General features: G+C 46.3%; 2 protein-coding genes across 2 annotated transcripts in view; one reads left to right on the top strand and one right to left on the bottom strand.

Moving 5' to 3' along the window:
- LOC144697994 (uncharacterized) overlaps nt 1–25,109 on the bottom strand; it is a 373,983-nt gene that overhangs the window by 57,242 nt on the left and 291,632 nt on the right. The gene's annotated exons all lie outside the window — the stretch shown is intronic.
- LOC144698499 (uncharacterized) overlaps nt 1,937–25,109 on the top strand; it is a gene marked incomplete at its 5' end in the record, with an annotated part of 71,244 nt that continues 48,071 nt past the window's right edge. The window contains 1 exon segment of the mRNA XM_078570438.1: nt 1,937–2,685. Coding sequence (XP_078426564.1) covers nt 1,937–2,685 — 749 coding nt within the window.

The raw sequence follows: 25,109 nt of genomic DNA, 5'->3' as shown, positions 1-25,109 counted from the left end.
GTACAGAATTTGATTATTTACGAAAAAAGAGACAAGCTGTCAAAGCTTTTCCTGTTGCACTCACCAGGACAGACGCAAGAGTCCCAAATTTCAAAGGGAACCACAATTTATACTGCACGAGAAAAGGGTGCTGATTGGTTGGCCCGTCGGCTCTGATTGGTTGTTGCCATGGACAATAAAGCCAGGAGCTGTCATCCCCTCTGCTCTTGTTTAATTCCACAAAAGCCTGGACTTGTTCCTTCTGCCTGCAGAGGACAGGTCCCTGTGGATGAACATACGTAGCTTCTAGCAAGTGTAAGTGAGACACATTACTAGCCTGACTGATAATTTTTGAAATTTGGTATTCTTCCCTCTATCCTGATGAGTACAAGATAAAATGTTTTAACAGAATATCTTTTTTTTATTAATACTCAATTGTCTTAAAGGGCGAAAGTGTGGTAGACAGAGGGAGAGAATCTCAGAGCTTGGGGTCGAGGGAACTGAAGGCACGGACACGAATGGTGGAGCAATTAAAACAGGGAATGCTAGAATTAGAGCAGTGCAGATATCATAGAGGGTTGTGGGTCTGCAGGAGCCACAGAGAGGAGGCCATTGGGGGATTTGAAAACAAGGATGAGATTTTTAAAATCGAGTTGCTCCTTGAACGGGAGCCAAGGAAGGTCAGGGAATGGGCCTAGCTGTGAGTGAAGACACAGACAGCAAAAATATGGATGTCTTCAAGGTTACGGAGGGTAGAATGTGGGAGACCAGCCAGGAGTGTGTTGGAATGGTCAAATCTGGAGGTAAAAATGGCTGTGATAAGGGTTTCAGCAGCAGATGAGACACTCCTGAGACAGGGGTGAGGTCGGGTGATATTACGGAGGTGGAAACAGGCGATCTTAGTAATGGCACAGACATGAGGTCAGCAGCTCATTTCGAGATCAAATGTGACACCGAGGTTGTGAACAGACTGGCTTAATCTCAGACCGTTCCCAGGGAAAGGGATGGAGTTGGTATCTGGGAAATGGAGATTGGAGCAGGGACTGAAAACAGTGTCTTCAGTCTTCTCAGTGTTTAATTGGAGTTAATTAGTCATCAGGAAGAGAAGCAGGAACCAGAATGGGCCATGAGACTGATCCCAGGTTTAACTCAGTTAGAGAGGGAGAGAAGGAAGGAAGGAAACTCTGGGACATTGGGAGAAACCACCTTCATAATCGCTCATTAAATCTCCACACAGTAAGTTTTGAACACAAGGTTAACATCTGCTATTCTGTCTGGTCGGTCAGGGGGTTTCAGATTAATGTTTTGTCACGAGTAATCACTGAGGTGAATGATCAGACATATTGTCAACTCCAATTATAGAAATTTGTTAAAAAGATACAGAAAGAATTGTCCAAAACTCTGTTTGGATTTCAGCACAGGGAGGAGGGAGAGTGTGTGGGATGGGGATTTGCAGCTTTGGGGGAACAAGAGAGGAAAAAATGTTCCATAGAATTGTCTGTTCTGAATTTCTATCCTGTTCTTACAGTGATGGCTCTTGTAAACTCCTTTTACAGATAATTAGAAGGGGAGGATTTTCAGGCAGGAAACTCAAACCAAACATCACATCAAGATCTGACAGAGTCACTCGATTCATCAGGACCTGAATATCATCACCTTTGAATGTCGACGGAGAAACGTTTGTCTGTTCTGTCTGTGGGAAAAGATTTCAAACATCAGTGTGACTGGAAAAGCACCGAGACACACACACACCCGAGTGAGAGTATCCCAGTGAACTGACTGTGGAAAGAGCTTTAACCAGTTACACAGCCTGAAATAACATCACACCATTCACAGCAGGGAGAAACTGTACACGTGTTCTCTGTGTGGACGAGGCTTCAACTGATCATCAAACTTAGAGAGACACAGGGACACCTGGACCATGGAGAAACCGTGGAAATGTAAGGACTGTGAGAAAGGATTCAATCGTCCATCCGAACTGGAAACCCATCGACGCAGTCACACTGGGGAGAGGCCGTTCACCTGCTCCGAGTGTGGGAAGGGATTCAAGCGGTTATCCCACCTGCTGACACATCAGCGAGTTCACACTGGGGAGAGACCGTTCACCTGCTCCCAATGTGGGAAGGAATTCACTCAGTCATCAAACCTGCGCACACACCAGCGAATTCACACAGGGGAAAGACCATTCACCTGCTCCGTGTGTGGGAAGGGATTCACTCGGTCATCAAGCCTGCTGACACACCAGCGAGTTCACACTGGAGAGAGACCATTCAACTGCACGGTATGTGGGAAAGGATTCCCTGGGTCCTCTAACCTGCTGAAGCACCAGCGAATTCACACTGAGGACAGGCCATTCAGTTGTACTTCCTGTGGAACGAGATTCAGGACTTTATCGAACCTCAAAGTGCACCAGCGATTTCACACTGGAGAGAGGCCTTTCACCTGCTCCGAGTGTGGGAATGGATTCACTCAGTCATCCAACCTACTGACACACCAGCGAGTTCACACTGGGGAGAGACTATTCACCTGCTCCCAGTGTGGGAAGGGATTCACTCAGTTATCCCACCTGCTGAGACACCAGCGAGTTCACACTGGGGAGAGACCATTCACCTGCTCCAAGTGTGGGAAGGGATTCACTCAGTTATCCACCCTGCTGAAACACCAGCGAATTCACACAAGGAGAGGCCGTTCTGCTGTACTTCCTGTGTAAAGAGATTCAGCCTTCATTCCACCTCAGTGTACGCCAGTGAATTCACATTGGAGAGAGAGCGTTCACCTGCTCCGAGTGTGGAAAGGGGTTCACTCATTTGTCCAACCTGTTGACACACTAGCGAGTTCACACTGGGAAGATGCTGTTCACCTTCTCCGAATGTAGGAAGGGATTCACTTGGTCATCCCACCTGCTCAGACAGCAGTGAGTTCACAAGTGACAGCAGGGGTTGGATTCTGCTGTTATTGCTGCTGTTAATCACATCCAGAACTGAACCATGTTCATTCTGACAGTTGTGGTTTGTTTCTACTGATGTTAATAATCCCTGTAACTGGGCTGAAGTTTAATATCTTGATGTCTGTTAAATAAATCAGTTTTGTTTCAAACTCTCAGAATGTCGAGTCCTTGATTTCTCCAGGATAAGAGGAGACTGATTGATGTCCTGTTGCCAACTGCTCCATTTTTGGATCTGGTCTCCTCTCTAACCCTAGATTCTTTCAGTTCTCAGACCTTTGGTTACTCTCATGGATACGTCCCAGCTCCCCACACCTCCCAGAGAGCCTTGGGATCCAGGGAAGTATCAGTGTTAAAAACAGAAAATGCTGGAAATAACCAATACTTTTCCAAATGCCAATTGATTTTGTCCTGGATTATTGTCTCCAGCCTTTCCCCACCACTGATATGAAGCTGATTGTCCTGGAATAGCTGTGTTTTTGAACAGGGGTGTAACATTTACAATCTGTCAGTCCTTTGTCACCGCTACTATATAAGGAGGATTGGAAGATTGTGACCAGAGCCTCTACAAGTTCCATGTGAAGGATGCTGTCTCTGACAGTGCAGCAGTCCCTCAGTGTCACCCTGGAGTGTCAGCCTAGATAATGTGCTCAGGTTTATTAATATTTCCTCTAGTTATTGATGTGGGTCATTAAGAAACAATGGACTCTTATGATGTCATCCAGTCCCAGTGCGATGATGTCATCCAGTCCCAGTGCGATGATGTCATGAAGACTATTCAATACCAGCGGAGCCTTAGTGGTGAAAACAGTTTTGTTCGAGATGGCAGCAAGTCCATTACTGATAGATCAGCAAATGGAATTAATGGGAAAGAAAGTGAGGCAGCTGATGAACATCAGGAATAGTGTTGTAAATTATGAGGATGAGAAACATGTACAGTATATGTCCCATCTCCCGACACTCTGCCCCATCTCCTGACACTCTGCCCCCATCTCCCGACACTCTGCCCCCATCTCCCGACACTCTGCCCCCGTCTCCCGACACCCTGCCCCCATCTCCCGACACTCTGCCCCCGTCTCCCGACACCCTGCCCCCGTCTCCTGACACTCTGCCCCCGTCTCCTGACACTCTGCCCCATCTCCCGACACTCTGCCCCCATCTCACGAGCAGCCTGTCTCTACCCCTGCTGAACACACACAGGATGCACCATGTTGAAGCCAGAGGGAAGGACTGGGTGAGAAATTGTAATTCACCAAGGGTGTGAACATGGGGGTTTAACAAAATATTAAGTTTCCTGTTTATAACAATGAAACATAAAACGCATTGATTGGAACCACTTCCAGCTCTTGTCCATTCTGACATCCCGTGGGCCAGCTCACCCTCTCACTGGGTTCATGCTGAATGTCAATCCAGGCTGGGAGCCATTGGGTGGATGTGCAATGGGTGGATGAGTGGGTGAAGGAATGTTCAGTTCACAGGGAGGGGGGTGGGGGATGGGGGTTGGTGCTGGTGGTGGGAAGTGCTCATTCTGAAAGAGTCCCACCTGAAACAGTGACCATTCATTTCTCACTTTCCAATGATGTTTGACCTGCTGTGTTTTTCTCTGAGACCCGGGACAGTCAAATTATGTCCCAAAGTTCAGATTAGGGCCTTGAGCCTGGGCTATGGGGCCCACATACATGGAGCACCATTACCGGATGTCCTTCATCCCCGATTTTAATCACTCCACCATTGGTGGCCGGGCCTTCAGCTGCCTGGACCCTAAGCTGTGGAATTTCCTCCCTAAACCTCTCCACCTTTCTCATTCACTTCCCTCCTTACAGACACTCCTTATAACCGACCTCTTTGGCCAAGCTTTTGGTTATCTGACCTAATATATCTTTATGCCCCGATGAAACTCCTTGGGACAATTTATTATGTTAGAAGCCCGATATAAATTTAAGTTGTTGTAGTTGTTTTTGTAGTTCAGTGAGAACTGTTCACTTACTGAGTGAGTGAGTCTGTATCAATGTAACTCAGATAGACACATCTTGTGTCATAGTTCAGTGAGATCTGATCACTTACTGAGTGAGTGAGTCTGTTTCAATGTAACTCAGATAGACACAGCTTGTGTCATAGTTCAGTGAGATCTGATCACTCACTGAGTGAGTGAGTCTGTATCAATGTAACTCAGATAGACACATCTTGTGTCATAGTTCAGTGAGATCTGATCACTTACTGAGTGAGTGAGTCTGTTTCAATGTAACTCAGATAGACACAGCTTGTGTCATAGTTCAGTGAGATCTGATCACTCACTGAGTGAGTGAGTCTGTATCAATGTAACTCAGATAGACACATCTTGTGACATAGTTCAGTGAGATCTGATCATTTACTGAGTGACTGAGTCTGTATCAATGTAACTCAGATAGACAGCTTGTGTCATAGTTCAGTGAGATCTGATCACTTACTGAGTGAGAGAGTCTGTATAAATGTAACTCAGATAGACACAGCTTGTGTCATAGTTCAGTGAGATCTGATCACTTACTGAGTGAGTAAGTCTGTATCAATATAACTTGGATAGACACAGCTTGTGGCATAGTTCAGTGAGATCTGATCACTTACTGAGTGAATGAGTCTATTTAATGTAACTCGGATAAACACAGCTTGTGTCACAGTTGGGAAAAGGTGATTCTTTCCAAACATTCAAAATTACCACAAAGCCATTAAAGAACATCTGTTGTGAGCTGAATTATTTGGTAGAATTAGAGTGAAGGAGTGGGATTGACCCACAGCCTGAGTCACCACTTTAAGGATAGGAAGAGAGGGAATCTGGAGAGGAGAAAAGAATTAGTAGGAGACCAGGCACTGAATCTGTAACAATGAGCAGAGAGGGAGAGGAGTGTGTGGGACAGGGAATTATAGATTTGGGGGAATGAAAGGAGAAAGAATATTCCATAGAAACTAGAATTGTCTGTTCTGAATTTCTACCCTGTACTGACAGTGATGGCTTTTGTCAACTCTGTTTACAGGGTATTAGAGGGAGAGGATTTTCAAATGAAAAACTCAAAGCAAAAATCTCAAGATCTTATAGAATCACTGAATTCATACATGATCAGCCTCTGATTATGGAAGGAGAAATGTTTGTCTGTTCAGTCTGTGGGGAAAAAAAAATCATCAGTGTGACTGGAAAATCACCAGGACACACACACCCGAGTCAGAATCACATCTCGGGGTCAAACCTGACATCACGTGTGCAAAAAGTCTGGTTTACATTCAGTCAGTTGCCAGGGAGAGGAATGGAGTTGGTAGCTCGGGAATGAAAACAATGGTTTCAGTCTTCCCAATATTCAATTGGAGGACATTTTTGCACATCCACCACTGGATATTAGACAAACAGTCTGATAATTTAACAAAAGTGGAGGGAGGTGGTGGTGAGGTAGAGCTGGGCACTGTCAGTGTACATGTGATAACTGACACTGTTTTCAGATGATGTCGTTATGGGGAGCATGTTGATGAGAAATAAAAGGAGGCCAAGGCTGGATCCTCTGGGGACACCAGAGGTAACTGTGGGAGTGGGAAGGGAAGACATTACAAGTGATTCTCTGGCTATGATTAGACAGAGAAAAATGGAACCAGGAGAGAACAGCCCCACCCAGCTGGACGACAGTGGAGAGATATTGGAGCAGAATGGTGTGGTTAACCTTGTCAAGGGCTGCAGACACATCGAGAAGGACGAGAAGGGATAGTTTACCTTTGTCCCAGTCACATAGGATGTCATTGGTGCTTTGATCAGAGCTGTTTCAATACTGTGGCAGGGGCAGAAACCTGATTGGAGGGATTCAGACAGGGAGTTCTGGGAAAGATGGGCATGGATTTGAGACGTGACAACATTTTCAAGGACTTTGGAAAGGAAAGAGAGGTTGGAAATGGTGTAGTAGTTTTCAAGGATGGTGGGGTCAAGGATTTGTTTATTGAGGAAGGGAATGATGATTAGAAGGAGAGGGGGGCAATAGCTGAAGAGAGAGAACTGTTAACAATATCAGTAAACATGGGGAAGTTGGGGGATCAGTAGTTTATTGGGAATAGGGTCGAGAGCAGGAGGTGGGTCTCATGGACAAGATGAGCACTGAGAGGCCATGTGGGGAGATGGGAGAGAAACTAAAGAAAGATGTGAGTTAATGCTTGGACAAGGGGAACTTTGGAGACAGTTTGTCCCGGTGGGTTAGTGGAAGGGAGGGAAGCAGCAAAGGCAGCTGATCGGATTGTCTCAATCTTAGTGACAAAGAGGCTCCATGAGCTCCTCACACTTGTTCTTGAAGGTGAGGATGGAGGAGACAGGGGAAAGGGGAGAATTTCAAAATAAACTAACTAGTCTTCAAGATATTAAAACAGGGCTTCCCAAATTGTGGCTCGTGATCCCCAGTGGTGAGATTTTGGGCTCGCGAGCTCTGAGGCATCCATGGCTGCCAGGGAGCTTGGACTGTCCCCTGACAGCTACGAGGGCCCCTTAAATCCTCACCTTTTCCTATTGGTGGACCAGCTCTAATGGCTGCTATCTGAGGCTTGATTGCTGCATAAAACGCCCGTGAAAAGGTAGGTGTTTGTTTTCTATTCATCAACTCCCCCAATTCATTCGTCATTACCAAACTAAGACAAACACATATCCTGGGGATTAAGATAGAAGCAAAAAAGCTTTCTACCTCTTCTGTCATTTCAGCAGACGAAAGGAGGATCAGTCTGAATTTGAGGGATGTACTTTCACCATTTTGAAAAGTATATTTTTAGGATTACTAAAAGTTTTATGAGCCATTAAATATTTGTAGAGGAGAAAGCACCTTTCTGCCTGTATATCACGCTAATAGCTTCTGTTGTATATAACTAAAACCCTATTGTAGTGATTATGATAAAAGCTGTATCTGTGTGTAACTGAAAGTCATTTATATGAAATATCCTGCACACGCAGAATTGGAACTTCAAGATTTTATTTAGTGAAGAATTATAGAGAGTTAAGAGAATTATTGAGTTAACTATACATGAGTCCAATTTACAATGTAGACTTTATAATCTGCTAATTTTTCATTGAGCAATTGCAAATATTTAGCTGCTTGAAGTACTTTCTGCAGAATAACAATTGTCCAAACTTTGCCTGAAGCCTCTATCCCGCTCAACATCTCCTGTAATCCGCAGATTTTCACTCTAGGGTCACACCAAGTCTGAGTCATTAAAATGGGGTCTCACGGGGAAAGGTTTGGGAAGCGCTGGATTAATAGACTCAGCACCTTGTGTTTAACACAAAGCTGTTTTATTTGAATTTTATCTGGAGTGTACAAACATCAGCAGAAACAGATCTCAATGAACATGGTTCAGTCTTGGATGTGATTAACAGCAAAATCCAATAATTGTCATGACTCATGAACGCGCTGGTGTCTCAGCACATGGGATGAGGTAGTGAATCCCTTCCCACACTCGGAGCAGGTGAACGGTCTCTCCCCAGTGTGAACTCGCTGGTGTCTCAGCAGGTTGGATGATCGAGTGAATCCCTTTCCACACACGGAACAGGTGGACAGTCTATCCCCAGTGTGAACTCGCTGGTGCATCAGAAGGTTGGATGCCTGAGTGAATCCCTTCCCGCATGCAGAGCAGATGAATGGTCTCTCCCCAGTGTGAACTCGCTGGTGCATCAGCAGGTTGGATGCCTGAGTGAATCTCTTCCCACACTGGGAGCAGGTGAATGGTCTCTCCCCTGTGTGAACTCGCTGGTGTGTTAGCAGGCTGGATGCATGAGTGAATCCCTTCCCACACATGGCACAGGTGAATGGTCTCTCTCCAGTGTGAGTGCGCCGATGAGTTTCCAGCTGAGACGGGTAGTTAAATTCCTTCCTACAATCCCCACATTTCCACGCCTTCTCCCCAGTGTGAACGGTGCTTTTTCCTTCCATGTTCGAAATCCAATGATCTTCAGCTTATGATAGACTGGGAAATTACGTCAGATCCTGATGTGATGTTTAGTTTCAGTTTCCCAACTGCAAATCCTCTCCTTCTCATGCCCTGTGAAATTGATTTAAAACAGAAAAAGGGAGTGAGAGAGAACCCACAAAAACACAAAGGCAGGTTGTGAAATTGAGCTGAATGAATCTGGGAATTTGTGGGGCCGGCACGAGGAAAAAGTGACCATGAAAACTGCTGGATTGTCATAAAAACCCAACTGGTTCACAAATGTCCCTCAGGGAAGGGAACCTGCCACCTGGTCTGGGCCCACACAAGACTCTGGCCTCGATTGGAGGAGAGAGAGAGAAAGATGGGAGTGGGTGAGAGCGAAATGAGAGAGAGAGAGAGAGAGAGAGAAAGGCAGGGGATGAAGGAGAGGGATAAAAACAAAGTGCTGGAAAATCTCTGCAGATCTTGCAGCATCTGTGGAGAGAGAAACAGAGTTAAAGTTTCGAGACTGTATTACACTTCGTCGGAATTGGTGAAGCAGAGGGGATTTATATTTCTACAACTCAACCAGAACTTGGACAGAATCTCCCAAACCCTCAACCTCCACCACCCAGAAGGACCAGGTGTATGTGAACATCATCACCTCCAACTTCCCCTCTAAGTCACACACCCTCCTGACTTGTCTGACATCCAGTAGTGGATGTACAGAAATTCCCTTCATTTAAACATTGGGAAGACTGAAGCCATTGTCTTCAGTCCCCGCTACAAACTCCAATCCCCAGACACCGACACCATCCATCTCCCTGACAACTGTCTGAGACTGAACCAGACTGTTCAAAACCATGGTGAAATATTTCACCCCAAGATGAGCTTCCAACCACATATCCACATCATCACCAAGACCGCCTATTTCCACCTCAGTAACATCGTCCGACTCCACCCCAGTCTCAGCTCATCTGCTGCTGAAACTCTCATCCATTCCTTTGTTACCTCTAGACTTAACTATCCTAACACACTCCTGGCCGGCCTCCCACATTCAACCTCCCTGTAATCTTGAGGTTATCCAAAACTGTGCTGACTCGCACCAAGTCTTGTTCACCCATCACCCCTGTGCTCACTGACCTACAAAGTTTCCAGGTTAAGAAACACCAAAATGTTCAATTTCTTATCCTTACTTTCACATTTTTCCATGGCCGCTCCCGAACTCAAAAATCTCCATCAGTATCACAACCCTCCGAGATATCTGTACTACTCTGATTCCAGCCTCCTGAGCATTCCTGATTTTAATCACTCCACCACTGGCAGCCATTTGTCAGTTTCCAAGGCCCCAAGCTCTCGAATTTCCTCCCTAAACCTCTCTACCTTCGGAAGTCCCCGGAATCACAGATGCCAGTCCTCAGCTAATTCCATTCACTCCACGTGATATCAAGAAATGGCTGAAGAAACTGGACACTGCAAAGGCTATGGGCCCTGACAATATTCGGCCAATAGTACTGAAGACTTGTGCTCCGGAACTTGCTGCACCCCTAGCCAAGCTGTACCTGTACAGCTACAACATTGGCATCTACCCGGCAAGTGGAAAATTGCCCAGGTATGTCCTGTACACAAAAAGCAGGACAAATCCAACCCGGCCAATTACCGCCGTATCAGCCTATTCTCCATTATCAGTAAAGTAATGGTCATCAACAGTGCTATCAAACGGCACTTGCTTAGCAATAACCTGCTCAGTGATGCCCAGTTTGGGTTCCGCCAGGGTCACTCAACTCCTGACTTCATTGCAGCCTTGGTTCAAGCATGCACAAAAGAGTTGAACTCCTGAGGTGAGGTGAGAGTTATTGGCCTTGACATCAATGCTGCTTATGACCGAGTGTGGCATCAGGGGGCCCTAGCAAAACTGGAGTTGGTAGGAATCGGGGGGGAAACTTCTCCGCTGGTTGGAGTCAAACCTAGCACAAAGGAAGATGGTTGTGGTTGTTGGAGGTCAGTCATCTCAGTTCCAGGATATCACTACAGGAGTTCCTCAGGGTAATGTCCTCAGCCCAACCATCTTCAGCTGCTTTATCAATGATCTTCCTTCAGTTATAAGGTCAGAAGTGGGGGCATTTTCTGATCATTGCACAATTTTCAGCACCATTCACGACTCCTCAGATCCTGAATAACTCCATCTTCAAACGCAGCAAGATCTGGGCGACATCCAGGCTTGGGCTGACAAGTGGCAAGTAACTTTCACCCCACACAAGTGCCAGGCTATGACCATCTCCAACAAGCTAGAATCTAACTATCGTCCCATGACATTCAATGGCATTTCCATCACTGAATCCCCCACTATCAACATCCTGGGGGTTACCATTGACCTGAAACTCAACTGGACCAGCCATATAAATACTGTGGCTACAAGATGAAGTCAGAGGCTAGGAATCCTGTGGTGAGTAACTCACCTCCTGACTCCTCAAAACCTTTCCACCATCTACAAGTCAGGAGTGTGATGGAATACTCTCCACTTGCCTGCATGAGTACAGCTCCAACAGCACTCAAGAAGCTTGACACTGTCCAGGACAAAGCAGCCAGCTTGATTGGCACCACATCCACAAACATTCAGTCCCTCCACCACCGATGCACTGTAACAGCAGTGTGTACCATCTACAAGATGCATTGTAGGAATTCAACAACGGTCCTTAGAGAGTGTCCTACAAACCTACGACCACCACCACCGAGAAGGACAAGGGCAGCAGACACATGGGAACATCACCACCTGGACGTTCCCCTCCAAGCCACTCGCCATCCTGACTTGGAAATATATCGCTGTTCCTTCACTATCACTGGGTCAAAATGCTGGGATTCCTTCCCTAACAGCACTGCGGGTGTACCTACACCACGTGAACTCCAGTGCTTCAAGAAGGCAGCTCACCACCACCTTCTCAAGGGCAATTAGGGATGGTCAATAAATGCTGGCCCAGCCAGCGAAGCCCACATCCCTTGGAAGAATTACGAAGATTCCCTTTAAGAGTGACCTCTTTGACCAAGCTTTTGGTCACCTGCCCTAATATCTCCTCATGTGGCTCAGTGTCAAATGTTACTTTGTGACATTTCTGTGAAATGTCTTGGAACATTATATCACGTTAAAAGTGTGATAGAAACAAAAATTGTTGTTGTTGATTTGGACATATATCACTGTTCCTTCATCATCGCTGGGTGAATAACCTGTAACTCCTTACCTAACGGCATTGTGGGAGCACCTTCACCACACGGACTGCAGCGGTTCAAGAAGGCCAAACATCATCTTCTCCACAGGCAACTGGGGATTGGGAAAATATGCTCCTATCTGTGGAGAGGGAAACAGAATAAACATTTCAGGGTGTGCAGAACGAATTAAAGGGACTAAAAATGGTGCAGAATTTGATGGTCAACATAAGCTCAGAGGTGGAAGAGAAATGGACTATAGTGCAGGAAAAACAATTCCTGACTACGAAAGGTACTGTGGGAAGATAAAGCTGGGAAGACAGCAGCACATGGTCGGGGTATGGGCAGCGGAGGAAACCTCATTGAGACACAGTCAGCAAAAGTAACAATTAAATACTAAACGTACCTAAAATACACCCAGTATTAGAGGCAGAGGAATTGGACAATAGCAGAGAAGACAGAGCTGAAACAGAGCAGTGGATTGTGTTATAAATTCAATTCATCCTGGGTCCCTGCTAAATTAGCAACCTGTGGAGATTGTAACATTTAAGGTACAGGATGTTCCAATGCTTGTTACATTGGTTCCTGTCTAGTAACAAGGGTGGAATCCTCTGGGAGTATTTTGATAGGTCACCAGATCAGTTCTAGGGTCAGTGAACAGCTCTTCTTGAGGCAGTTATTTCCGGGAGTTGCCAGGCAATAGGTGCCACAGGAACAGGTAGAGGTCCCAGTTAAGTTGAGTTAAAAATTTAGAGAAAAGGCTGCAGGGAGCAGACTTTAACTAAAGAGGGCTGTTGAAGCAAAGGTACCCCTTTGGAGCAATGGTGTTCTGCTTGACATGGCCATAAATCTCAGCTAGTGCAAGCTAGTGTTTGATTGTACTTGGGAATCCAGGGAGAAGGAATCTTGGAAAGCGAGACTGAAACTCTGCGAGGTGGGCCATTGTTAAAACTGTCTGAGTGGGAGTGACTTTTGGAGAGAATTCCAGGTGAGATCTTCGAAGCTGGAGATTGGAAACCCTCTTGAGAAAGACTAAGTTTCAGTGAGATTGGTTGACTCACAGTGGGACTAATGTCTGGGTGGATTGTTGTGAAATCCATGGAATCTCTTTTGGTTGCATCTGTCATTTACTCTGTAGTGTGGTGTGTCTCACCACAGTTCATCTGTTAATTCACATGTACCTCATACTTACCCTGAATGTTCGAGTATCAGGTACATATTGTAAATTGTTTTATCTTTCTGAACATGTACAGTAAATTTTGTTTTATTGTTGTTCAAAACCCATGGAAACTTGTGGCCTTATTCCAAAAGTAGGTGTCTTAAATCTCAACCTTCATCTACTTTAAACAAAATGTTATTGATCCCTCACCGGATCGCATATGTGTCTGGCCAAGAATCATAACAATGGACATTGGATTCAGATCCACAGGAAAGGAGCCACACCAGCCATTAACAGGATCCACACCAATTGGTGAGGTCAAAACTAAGACACAGGGCCTTTTCTTGCTGAGATAGTTTGTTGACTTGGTTCACTGTCAACACTGCTCACCCACGCCCAGTGTCCCAGCTATCCCCTACTTCATTGTGTTCAAATACCCATCACCTGTTTACCTTAACAATCTCATTGACATTAACAAACTTTAACAATGTAACTGAGAAGGCATTCACACCAACCTCAGAGCCATGGAACTTTGCATAGATAACAGAGCATAGACAACAGAGCATAAAACCAAAATCTTTAAATTGTAGATGAATAGTCAAAAATACTCACCTGTGAAACAATTTCAAGGTTCAACTTTAAACTCTCCTGCTGGATCCTGCAGCTGGAAAGATATCAGAAGCACTGGAGTTAGAGAAAAATCTCCCAGTTGAGGAAATACCCGGGGAGCGGGGTGATGTCACAGTGTAATTGTCGACGTGTGATGATGTCACAGTGTAATTGTCGATGTGTGATGATGTCACAGACACGGACACAGAACATCTGGGTCTGTGCAAACCAGTGATCACCACACATTATGAAGGATGTCAGGGTCCTTGACAGGTGGCAGAGGAGATTTACCAGAATGGTTAAAGGGATGGGAGATATGAGCTAGAAGGTTTTGTTCTCCTTCAAGCAAAGGAGATGGAGGGAAATATAATAAAGGTGTACAAGATTATGATAGGTTTAGATAAGGTAGATCACACAGAATCACAGAGTGCGGAAGAGGCCCTTTGGCCCATCGAGTCTGCACCAACACGTCAGAAACACCTGACCTACCTAACTAATCCCATTTACCAGCACTTGGCCCATAGCCTTGAATGTTATGACGTGTCAAGTGCTCATCCAGGTACTTTTCAAAAGGATGTGAGGCAGCCTGCCTCCACCACCCTCTCAGGCAGTGCATTCCAGACCGTCACAACCCTCTGGGTAAAAAAGGTTTTCCTCACATCCCCCCAAACCTCCTGCCCCTCACCTTGAACTTGTGTCCCCTTGTGACTGACCCTTCAACTAAGGGGAACAGCTGCTCCCTATCCACCTGTCCATGCCCCTCATAATCTTGTACACCTCAATCAGGTCGCCCCTCAGTCTTCTCTGCTCCAACGAAAACAACCCAAGTCTATCCAACCTCTCTTCATAACTTAAATGTTTCATCCCAGGCAACATCCTGGTGAATCTCCTCTGCACTCCCTCCAGTGCAATCACATTCTTCCTATAATGTGGTGACCAGAAATGCACACAGTACTCCAGCTGTGGCCTCACCAAGGTTCTATACAGCTCCGACATGACCTCTCTACTTTTGTATTCTATGCCTTGATTGATGAAGGCAAGTCTCCCATATGCCTTTTTCACCATCCCACTAAGATGTCCCTCCGCCTTCAGAGATCTATGGACACATACGCCAAGGTCCCTTTGTTCCTCAGAACTTCCTGCTGTCATGCTATTCATTGAATACTTCCTTGTCAAATTACTCCTTCAAAAGTGTATTGCCTCACACTTTTCAGGGTTAAATTCCATCTGCCACTTATCTTCCTGTAGCCCAAGACACTCAACCTCACTGTGAACCACCCGGCCAATCTTTGTGTCATCCGCAAACTTACTAATCCTACTCCCCACATGTTGTTTATATAAATGACGAATAATAGGGGACCAAGCACATATCCCTGTGGTATGCCACTGGCTTCCAGCCACTAAAGCAGCCTTCTGTCATCACCCTCTGTCTTCTACACCTAAGCCAATTTTGAATCCAACTTATCAAATTACCCTATCTCCCATGTGCATTTGCCTTCTTTATAAGTCTCCCATGTGGGACCTTGTCAAAGGCTTTGCTGAAATCCATATAAACTACATCAACCTCACTATCCTCATCTACACACCTGGTCACCTCCTCAAAAAATTCAAACAAATTTTTTAGACATGACCTTCCTCTGACAAAACTCTGCTGACTTTCCCTGATCAAACCTTGCCTCTCCAAGTGGAGACAGATTCTCTCCTCCAGAATTTTCTCCAATATTTTCCCTGCCACTGACGTGTGACTCACTGGACTGTAGTTCCCTGGCTTATCTCTACAACCCTTCTTAAATAGCGGAACCACATTAACTGTTCTCCAGTCCTCTGGCACCTCCCCCAGAGGGGAATTAAAATTTTGGGTCAGAGCCTCTGTGATCTCCTCCCTTGCCTCCCTCAGTAGTCTGGGATACCAATCATCCGGACCTAGAGATCTGTCCACTTTTGAGCCTGCCAACACCTCCAATACCTTGTCACTCCCTATATCAATTTGCTCAAGAACCTCACATTCTCTCTCCCTGAGTTCCATACCTTCATCCTCGTTCTCTTGGGTGAAGACAGATGTGAAGTATTCGTTCAACACTCTAGCGATGTCCTCTGGCTCCACCCATAGATTGCCCTCTTGGTCCCTAATGATAACGATAGTTAACGAAAAGCTGTTCCAATTAACTGATTATAAAATGATTACAGGACACAGATTAAAGATTTTGGTCAAGATCTGTAGGAGGAATGAGGAAGAAATTTTACACAGAGAGTGGTAATGACCTGGAGCTCAATGATTACACTCTGAGGCCGATAATATCCAGGTCCTGAATTTCTATCCTGGACTGACAGTGACATGTTTGGGAAACGGTATATACAGAGCATTAGAAAAGGAAGATCCAGGTCCTGATGAATCGAATGACTCTGACATATCTAAATGTGATGTTGGTATTGACATTCCAGTCTGTAAATCCTCCCCTTCTAACCCCCTGTAAAAGGAGTTTCCAAAATCGATCCCTGTCAGTCCAGGATAGAAATGCACAATATATTCTCCTCCTTTGCTTAGACCCGGATTACGGCGCATGCGCCCTGCTGCACATTGCCCCCTATAAAGATGGCGGCCGTTACCCCGGGCCGGGCGAAGGGAGATATCCAGATATTTGTGGTCTGTTCTCTGCAAATACAAAACCGGTACCTTGTTATTTGGGCTCTTCGGCCTGCACTGTGCCATTATCAAGTATCCCTGCCCACTCCGCTGGCTCCATTCCTCCTCACACACCCACTAACTCTGTTAGTTTGCTCCACTCGACATTCTCTCGCCCGCTCTGAGCAGCTTCAGTCACAGACCAGTACTGCGCATGCTCATGAAACATACCGTAATGCGCATGCCCCAGCACACACCGTTATGCGCATGTGCAGGGAGCTCCTGTTGTGAGGATAGGACACATTCTGCTCCCCTTTGAATGCTGGGTAGCCCCGCTGCCATTGAAAGCCCTTATTTCTGAATAGGAAATTATTATTTGTGATCCAGTGACGATTGGATCCACAGGTTCAAGATATAACAATGTTTTTTGATATCAATTGGCTTAATAAAGTGCACTGGTCTTCCGCCATATTTCTGTGCCAGGTGTAATTAACAGCTGAACAAATCCCTCGTTAAATGTGAACTCACTGGAATCTCAGGAGGCCGTGTGAACAAGTGATTTTTCATTCCATACACAGAACATTTAAATTCTGTCATCAGTAAGAATGTAACTCAGCTGGTGAACGATCAGTTCATAGTGTGATTTTACCCATAAGTTTCCAGCTCACACGGGGAACTCAAACCCATCGGATAATGAGTTCCACATTCACAACAATCTACAGTTATCAAAAAGTGGATGCTGTGAATCTGAAATTAAAATGGAAAATGCTGAAATTTTTAGCAGATCTGGTAGTACCGGTACAGTGAGGAATACAGCATCAGTGAACAGTCCTGAAAACTTAATTCTTCTCAATGCAGATGCTCCTAGATGTGCTGAGTGTTTCCAGAACACTCTGCATTATCTCTGGTGAACGAAAATTGATCATGATTTACACATTAGATTTATTAGTGACTAACTTATATTTATTTTCATCCATTCACAAGTGGAAACATCTTCCACGTATCCATCCTGGCAAACCCTTTCACTATCTTAAAGTTCTCGGTCAGGTCATCTCTCATTCTCTTCTCCAAACAAAATCTTTGCAAACTGTTGAATCTTTGTTGATTGATATAACTTTCCAATTCTGGCATCATTCCAGTAAATCTGTTTTGCACCTTCCCCAGTGCTTCTCGATCTAATTTAACATACGGAGACAGGGCTAATCTGAGCATCAACATCACTACTGCCCCAAATTCCTGTATGTTGGAAGGATCAGTACAGCAGTGGAAGAGAGGACTGTGGTTTCGAGCTGTTATTCATCATCCTCTATTTGAGAGATTATCTCACTAGAATATTTGGACACTAAGGGAATCAATGGAAATAGGGCGGGAAAGTGGAGTTGAACTGAAAGATCATTTAATGGTGGAACAGGCTCAAAGAGTCATATGGTCTACCCCAGCTCCTATTTCTTGTTATCTTATGAACACCACTGTGAATCATTTCCATACAAGCACAACAGATGCAGCGCCCGCCCTTCACCCCTTCCCTTCCCACATTCCAGGTCGCCAAACACACTTTCCAGGTGACACAATGAAAAAGATCAGCAACCTGAAACATTCCGTCCGCTTGGTCGACATGAAACTAAACTCATGATTAATTCCTCCTCAATAACAGGGAGTGGATCAATAACACCACTACTGACAGAGCTGGTCGATTCCTAAAAGACATAGCTGCTAGACTGGGTCTGTGACAAGTCGTGAGAGTCTTCAAGAGGGAAACACATACTTGACCTCATCCTCATCACTCCGTCTGCTGCAGACGCACCTGTCCATGACAGCATCAGTAGGAGTCACCTCCTACGACGTCGTTGTGGAGACGAAGTCCCATCTTCACATTGAGGACGCCCTCCATTGTGTGGTGTGGCATTACCATCGTGCTAAGTAACAAAGGTTTCGAACAGATCTAGAAACTCAAGGCTGGGCATCCTTGGGGCACTGTTGGCCAACGGCAGCAGCAGAATTGCACTCAACCACAATCAGTAACCTTATGGCCTGGCAAACCTCCCCAACTCTACCAGTACCATCAAGCCAGGGGATCAACCCTGGTTCAATGAAGAGTGGAGGAGGGCATGCCAGGAGCAGCATCTGGCATACACAAAAATGAGATGTCAACCTGGTGAAGCTACAACAAAGGACTACTTGCAGGTCAAACAGTGTAAATGATATGTGAAAGACAGAGCTAAGCGATTCCACAACCAATGGATCAGATCTAAGCTCTGCAGTCCTGCCACACCCAGTCGTGAATTGCGGTGGACAATTAAACAACTCACTAGAGGAGGAGGCTCCACAAATATCCCCATCTTCAATAGTACTGAAAACCTGGACTCCAGAACTCGCTGCACCCATAGCCAAGCTGTTCCAGTACAGCTACAACACTCGCATCTCCCCAGCAATGTGGAAAACGGCCTGGGTACGTCCTGTACACAAGGCATGATAAACCCAAGCGGACCAATTACTGCCCTATCATTCTACTCTCGATCATCAGCAAAGTAATGGAAGGGGTCATCAACAGTGCAATCAAGTGGAACTTGCTTAGCAATAATCAGGTCACTGATGTTCAATTAGGGTTTTGCCAGAATCACTCAGCTCCTGACCTCATTACGGCCTTCGTTCAAACATGGACAAAACAGTTGAACTCCGGACGTAAGGTCAGAGTATCTGCCCTTGACATCAAGGCAGCATTTGACCGAGTGTGGCATCAAAGAGCCCTAGCAAAACGGGAGTCAATGGAAATGAAGGGGGAAACTCTCCACTAGTTTGAGTCCTGGGTTGTGGTTGTTGGATGTCAATCATCTCAACTCAGGACATCGCTGCAGGAGATCCTCAGGATAGTGTCCTCAGCCCAACCATCTTCAGCTGCTTCATCAATGACCTTCCTTCCATCATAAGGTCAGAAGTGGGGATGTTCACTGATGATTGCACAATGTTCTTCACCATTCGTGACTCCTCAGGTACTGAAACCATCCATGTCTAAATGTACCAAGACCTGGAAAAACTTGGCGGATGGAATATAATTAGGGAATATGTGAGGTTATGCTATTTGACGGGAAGAATAGAGGAGCTAGATATTATTTAAGTGGAGAAAGACTGCAGAAGGCTGCAGCACAGAGGGATTTGGGAGTCCTTGTGCATGAATCCCAAAAAGCTAACATAAACGTTCAGCAGGGAATAGGGAAGGAAAATGGAATGTTGGTCCTAATTTCAAAGGGAATGGTGTATAAAAATAGGGAAGTCTTGCCAAAACTATACAAGGCAGCAGTTAGACCGCCCCGAGAATACTGTGAACAATTTTGGTCCCCTTATCTAAGGAAAGATATTCTGGCACTGGAGGCAGCCCAGAGAAAATTCATTCTGTTGATCCCGGGTATGGAGGGATTTTCTTTTGAGGAGAGGTTGAATAGGTTGGGCCTGTACTCATTGGAGTTCAGAAGAATGAGAGGCGACCTTATTGAAATATATAAGATTCTTCGGGGGCTTGACAGGGCAGATGCTGCGAGGTTGTTTCCCTTTGTGAGAGAGTCCAGGACTAGGGGGCATAATCTCAGTGTTAGGGGGAGCCCATTTAAAAAATAGATGAGGCAGAATTTCTTCTCTCAGAGGGCAGTGAATCTGTGGAATTCTTTACCACAGAGGGCTGTAGAGGCTGGGTCATTAAGTATATTCAAGGCTGAGATAGACATAATTTCAAGTTAAGCAGCATTTCACTTGCATTTCCCCTAACTTAGCTTACTGCATTCGTTGCTCCCAAAGCGGTCTCCTCTACAATGGAGAGACCAAACGCAAACTGGGCGACCGCTTTGCAGAACACCTGCGGTCTGTCCGCAAGAAAGACCCAAACCTCCCTGTCGCTTGCCATTTTAACACTCCACCCTGCTCTCTTGCCCACATGCCTGTCCTTGGCTGGCTGCATTGTTCCAGTGAAGCCCAACGCAAACTGGAGGAACAGCACCTCATCTTCCGACTAGGCACTTTACAGCCTTCCGGGCTGAATATTGAATTCAACAACTTTAGATCTTAAACTCCCTCCCCCCATCCCTACCCCGTTTCTTCCCCCTCCCTTTTTTTTTTCAATAATTTATATAGATTTTTCTTTCCCCACCTATTTCCATTATTTTTAAATCTACAACTAATACCTTGTCAGTCTTTCCACCCCACCCCCACTAGAGCTGTACCTTGAGTGTCTTGCCATCCATTCTTAATTAGCACATTTTCTTAGATAATATCACCACTTTCAACACCTCTTTGATCCTTTTGTCTGTGACATCTTTTGATTATCTGCTCCTATCACTGCTTGCTTGTCCCTACAACCACCCCCACCCCTCAACTTCTCCCCACCGCCCCCCCCCCCCCCGCCCACCTTAAACCAGCTTATATTTCACCCCTCTCCTAACTATACCCAGTTCTGTTGAAGGGTCGTGAGGACTCGAAACGTCAACTCTTTTCTTCTCCGCCAATGCTGCCAGACCCGCTGAGTTTGTCCAGGTAATTTTGGTTTTGTTTTATAATTTTAATCAGTAAGGAAATCAAGGTTATGGGGACAAGGCAGGGAAGTGGAGTTGAGGATTATCAGATGAGCCATTATCTCATTGAATGGCGGAGCAGACTCGATGGGCCAAATGGCCAGCTTCTGTTCCTAAATCTTATGGTCTTATGGACAATACCCAGGCTTGGTCTGGCAAGTGGCAAGTAACATTCATGCCACATAAGTGCCAGACTATGACTATCTGCAACAAAAGAGAAGCTAAGCAACTCCCCTTGACATTCAAATGCAATACTACCATTTAATCTCCCATTATCAACATCCTGGGGTTACCATTTACCAGGAACTGAATTGGACCAGCCATATACATAGTCCGGCTACAAGAGCTGGTCAGAGGTGAGGACTCCTGCGGCGAATATCTCACCTCCTGACTCCCCAAAGCCTGTCCACAATCCACAAGGCACAAATCAGGAGTGCGATGGAACACGCTCTACTTGCCAGGATCAGTGCAGCTCCAAAAACACTCAAGAGCTCAACACCATCTAGGACAAAGCAATGCACTCGATTGGCATCACATCCACAAACATTTATTCTATCCACCACCAACGCACAGTCGCAGCAGTATCTACCACCTACAAGATGCACTGCAGAAACTCACCAAGGTTCCTGAGGCAGCACCTTCCAAACCCACGACCACTACCATCTAGAAGGACAAGGGCAGCAAACACATGGGAACACCAGCACCTGGAAGTTCCCCTCCAAGTCACTCGCCATCCTGGCTTGGAAATATCGTCGTTGCTTCACTGTCACTGGGTCAAAATCCTTGAACTTCCCCCAGCATCTCATGAATGAATTTTTAAAAATCAATTGTAAACACAAAGCTTCCAGCCGGGATTGAACTGGGGACTTTCTCATGTAAAGTAAAGGTGATAATCTGTGCACTAGGGAAATGAGTGTGAATCCCCCCCGGACAGAGGGGAACTGACCATCCATCTCTAGCTCTAATTCCCAAACAGAAAATGCTGCCAAGAATCAGCAAGTCAGGCTGAGTCTGTGGCCGCCCTCACCATTTGAAACCGTCACAATGCCCGGCTGATTGACGGCAGCTCCGGGCCAATAGCAAGAGGGGACGTGCCTGGAGGACCGAGCTGATCCTCCAGCCAATCGGAATGAATGAGGGGCAGTGCCGGGCTGGGAGTGAAGCAAAACAAAAACAGAATTACCTGGAAAAACTCAGCAGGTCTGGCAGCATCGGCGGAGAAGAAATCAGTCCAACGTTTCGAGCCTTCATGGCCCTTCGGCAGAACTGAAGCATAGTTAGGAGAAGGGAGAAATATAAACTGGTTTAAGGGGGGGCGGGGGCGGGGGGGGGGTGCAGAGAGACGTTGAGGGTGTGGTGATTGTGGAGATGAGCAGATAATCAAAAGATGTCACAGACAAAAGGGTCAAAGAGGTGTTGAAGGTGGTGATATTTGTCTAAGAAAAGTGCTAATTAAGAATGGAAGACAGGATATTCAAAGTACAGCTCTAGTGGGGGTGGGGTGGACAGACTAACAAGGTTTTAGTTTTAGATTTAAAAATAATGGAAATAGGTGGGGAAAGAAGAATCTATATAAATTATTGAAAAAAAGGGGGGGAGGGGGAGAAACGGGGTGGGGATGGGGGGAGGGGGAGTTTAAGATCTAAAGTTGTTGAATTCAATATTCAGCCCGGAAGACTGTAAAGTGCCTAGTCGGAAGATGAGGTGCTGTTCCTCCAGTTTGCGTTGGGCTTCACTGGAACAATGCAGCAAGCCAACGACAGACATGTGGGCAAGAGAACAGGGTGGAGTGTTAAAATGGCAAGCGACAGGGAGGTTTGGGTCTTTCTTGCGGACAGACCGCAGGTGTTCCGCAAAACGGTCGCCCGGTTTGCGTTTGGTCTCTCCAATGTAGAGGAGACCGCATTGGGAGCAACGAATGCAGTAGACTAAGTTAGGGGAAATGCAAGTGAAATGCTGCTTCACTTGAAAGGAGTGTTCGGGCCCTTGGACGGTGAGGAGAGAGGAAGTGAAGGGGCAGGTGTTGCATCTTCTGCGTGGGCATGGGGAGGTGCCATAAGTGGGAGTTGAGGAGTAGGGGGTGATGGAGGAGTGGACCAGGGTGTCCCGGAGGGAAGTTCTGCCGAAGGGCCATGAAGGCTCGAAACTTTAACTGATTTCTTCTCCGCCGATGCTGCCAGACCTGCTGAGTTTTTCCAGGTAATTCTGTTTTTGTTTTGGATTTCCAGCATCCGCAGTAGCTTTTAGCTTTTTGTTTTTATCTCTGTATTTAATTGACTGCCACCTCTCTTCAAGAAATACCCTCTTTGAAGAAGTACGGTTCTGTCCTCCGACAGGATTTCCGACTGTCTCTTCTGCCCTGCTCACCTTCATTGCTTTCCATTTCTCTCCTGGTGTTTGACAAGGTGTTTACTAAAACCCGCTTTCACAGCCATATCTCCTTTCTCAGTGACTGTCTCCGTCTCTGACTCACCCCACGTGGATTTCAACTGAAATTCCATCCCTCTTGTTTCAAACCCACCCAGGATTACAGGTATCTCCGGGACATAAAACGTTTCTCGGACTGCTGTTCCCGTCGCATTCTGAGATCCACACTCACTGCCATGCGCCGCCATATGAACACACTCGACCTCTCCCTCCAGCAGCACCACCGCACCCCTTTTCCAAAGCTGCGCGTGCCCCCAGTTTCATTTTATTCTTCACCTCATCCGTCGCCTCAACAAGAAACTTCTCTTTCTCTCAAGTGCTAAGGAACGCAAGCTCCAACAACTCATCGACACCAACACCCATCTGGGACCCTCCACCCCTGCTTGTCCCTCCGTCCTCACCCCATCTTCCAATCCCAGCCCCAGGCGCGTATTCACTATACCCCCTGACCTTCCCCTCTCCGATGCTGAACGTTCAGTGCTCAGCAAAGGACTTAGTTTCATAGCCTTACGCCCTCATCTCCATGAATTTTGGGATCGGCATGATGCTGAACTCTTCTTCCGCCGTCTTCGTCTCCGTGCTCACTTCTTTGGGCAGGAGTCCTCTCCCCGTTCAACGGATCCTTTTACCCACCTCCAATATTCTCCCTCCACTTGGACCCCTCCCTCTGGATTCTTACCTTCTCTTGATCTTTTCATTGAGAACTGTCGGCGTGACATTAGCCGTCTCAATTTCTCTGCTCCTCTCACCCATTCTAATCTGTCTCTCTCTGAACTCACTGCACTCTGTTCTCTCAGGTCCAACCCCAACATTGTCATCAAACCCGCTGACAAGGGTGGTACTGTTGTTGTCTGGCGCATTGACCTCTACCTCGCGGATGCTGAGCGTCAACTCGCAGACATTTCCTCCTACCTCGCCCTGGACCATGACCCCACCACAGAACATCAAGCCATTGTTTCCAGGACTGTCACCTACCTCATCTCCTCTGGAGATCTTCCTCCCACAGCTTCCAACTTGATAGTCGCCCAACCTCGGACGGCCCGCTTCTACCTCCTACCCAAAATCCACAAACAGAACTGTCCTGGCAGACCGATCGTGTCAGCCTGTTCCTGCCCCACGGAACTCATTTCTCGTTATCTTGACTCCCTTCTCTCTCCCCTTGTCCAGTCCCTTCCCACCTACATCCGTGATTCCTCTGACACCTTACGTCACATCAACAATTTCCAGTTCCCTGGCCCCAACTGCTTCCTCTTCACCATGGATGTCCAATCCCTCTACACCTCCATCCCCCACCAGGATGGTCTGAGGGCCCTTAGCTTCTTCCTTGAACAGAGGCCCCAACAATCGCCATCCACCACTACTCTCCTCCGTCTGGCTGAACTTGTTCTCACACTGAACAATTTCTCCTTTAACTCCTCTCACTTCCTCCAAATAAAAGGTGTGGCTATGGGTACCCGCATGGGCCCCAGCTATTGTCTCTTTATGGGGTATGTGGAACATTCCTTGTTCCAGTCCTACTCCGGCCCCCTCCCACAACTCTTTCTCTGGTACATCGATGATTACTTCGGTGCTGCTTCATGCTCTCGTCTGGACCTGGAAAAATTTATTAATTTTGCTTCCAATCTCCACCCCTCCATCATCTTCACATGGTCCATCTCTGACACTTCTCTTCCCTTCCTTGACCTCTCTGTCTCAATTTCTGATGATAGACTG

This window comes from Cetorhinus maximus, chromosome 23, assembly GCF_964194155.1.
Source record: "Cetorhinus maximus chromosome 23, sCetMax3.hap1.1, whole genome shotgun sequence".
NCBI lineage: Eukaryota > Metazoa > Chordata > Chondrichthyes > Lamniformes > Cetorhinidae > Cetorhinus > Cetorhinus maximus.
This window is presented reverse-complemented; position numbering and strand designations above follow the sequence as displayed.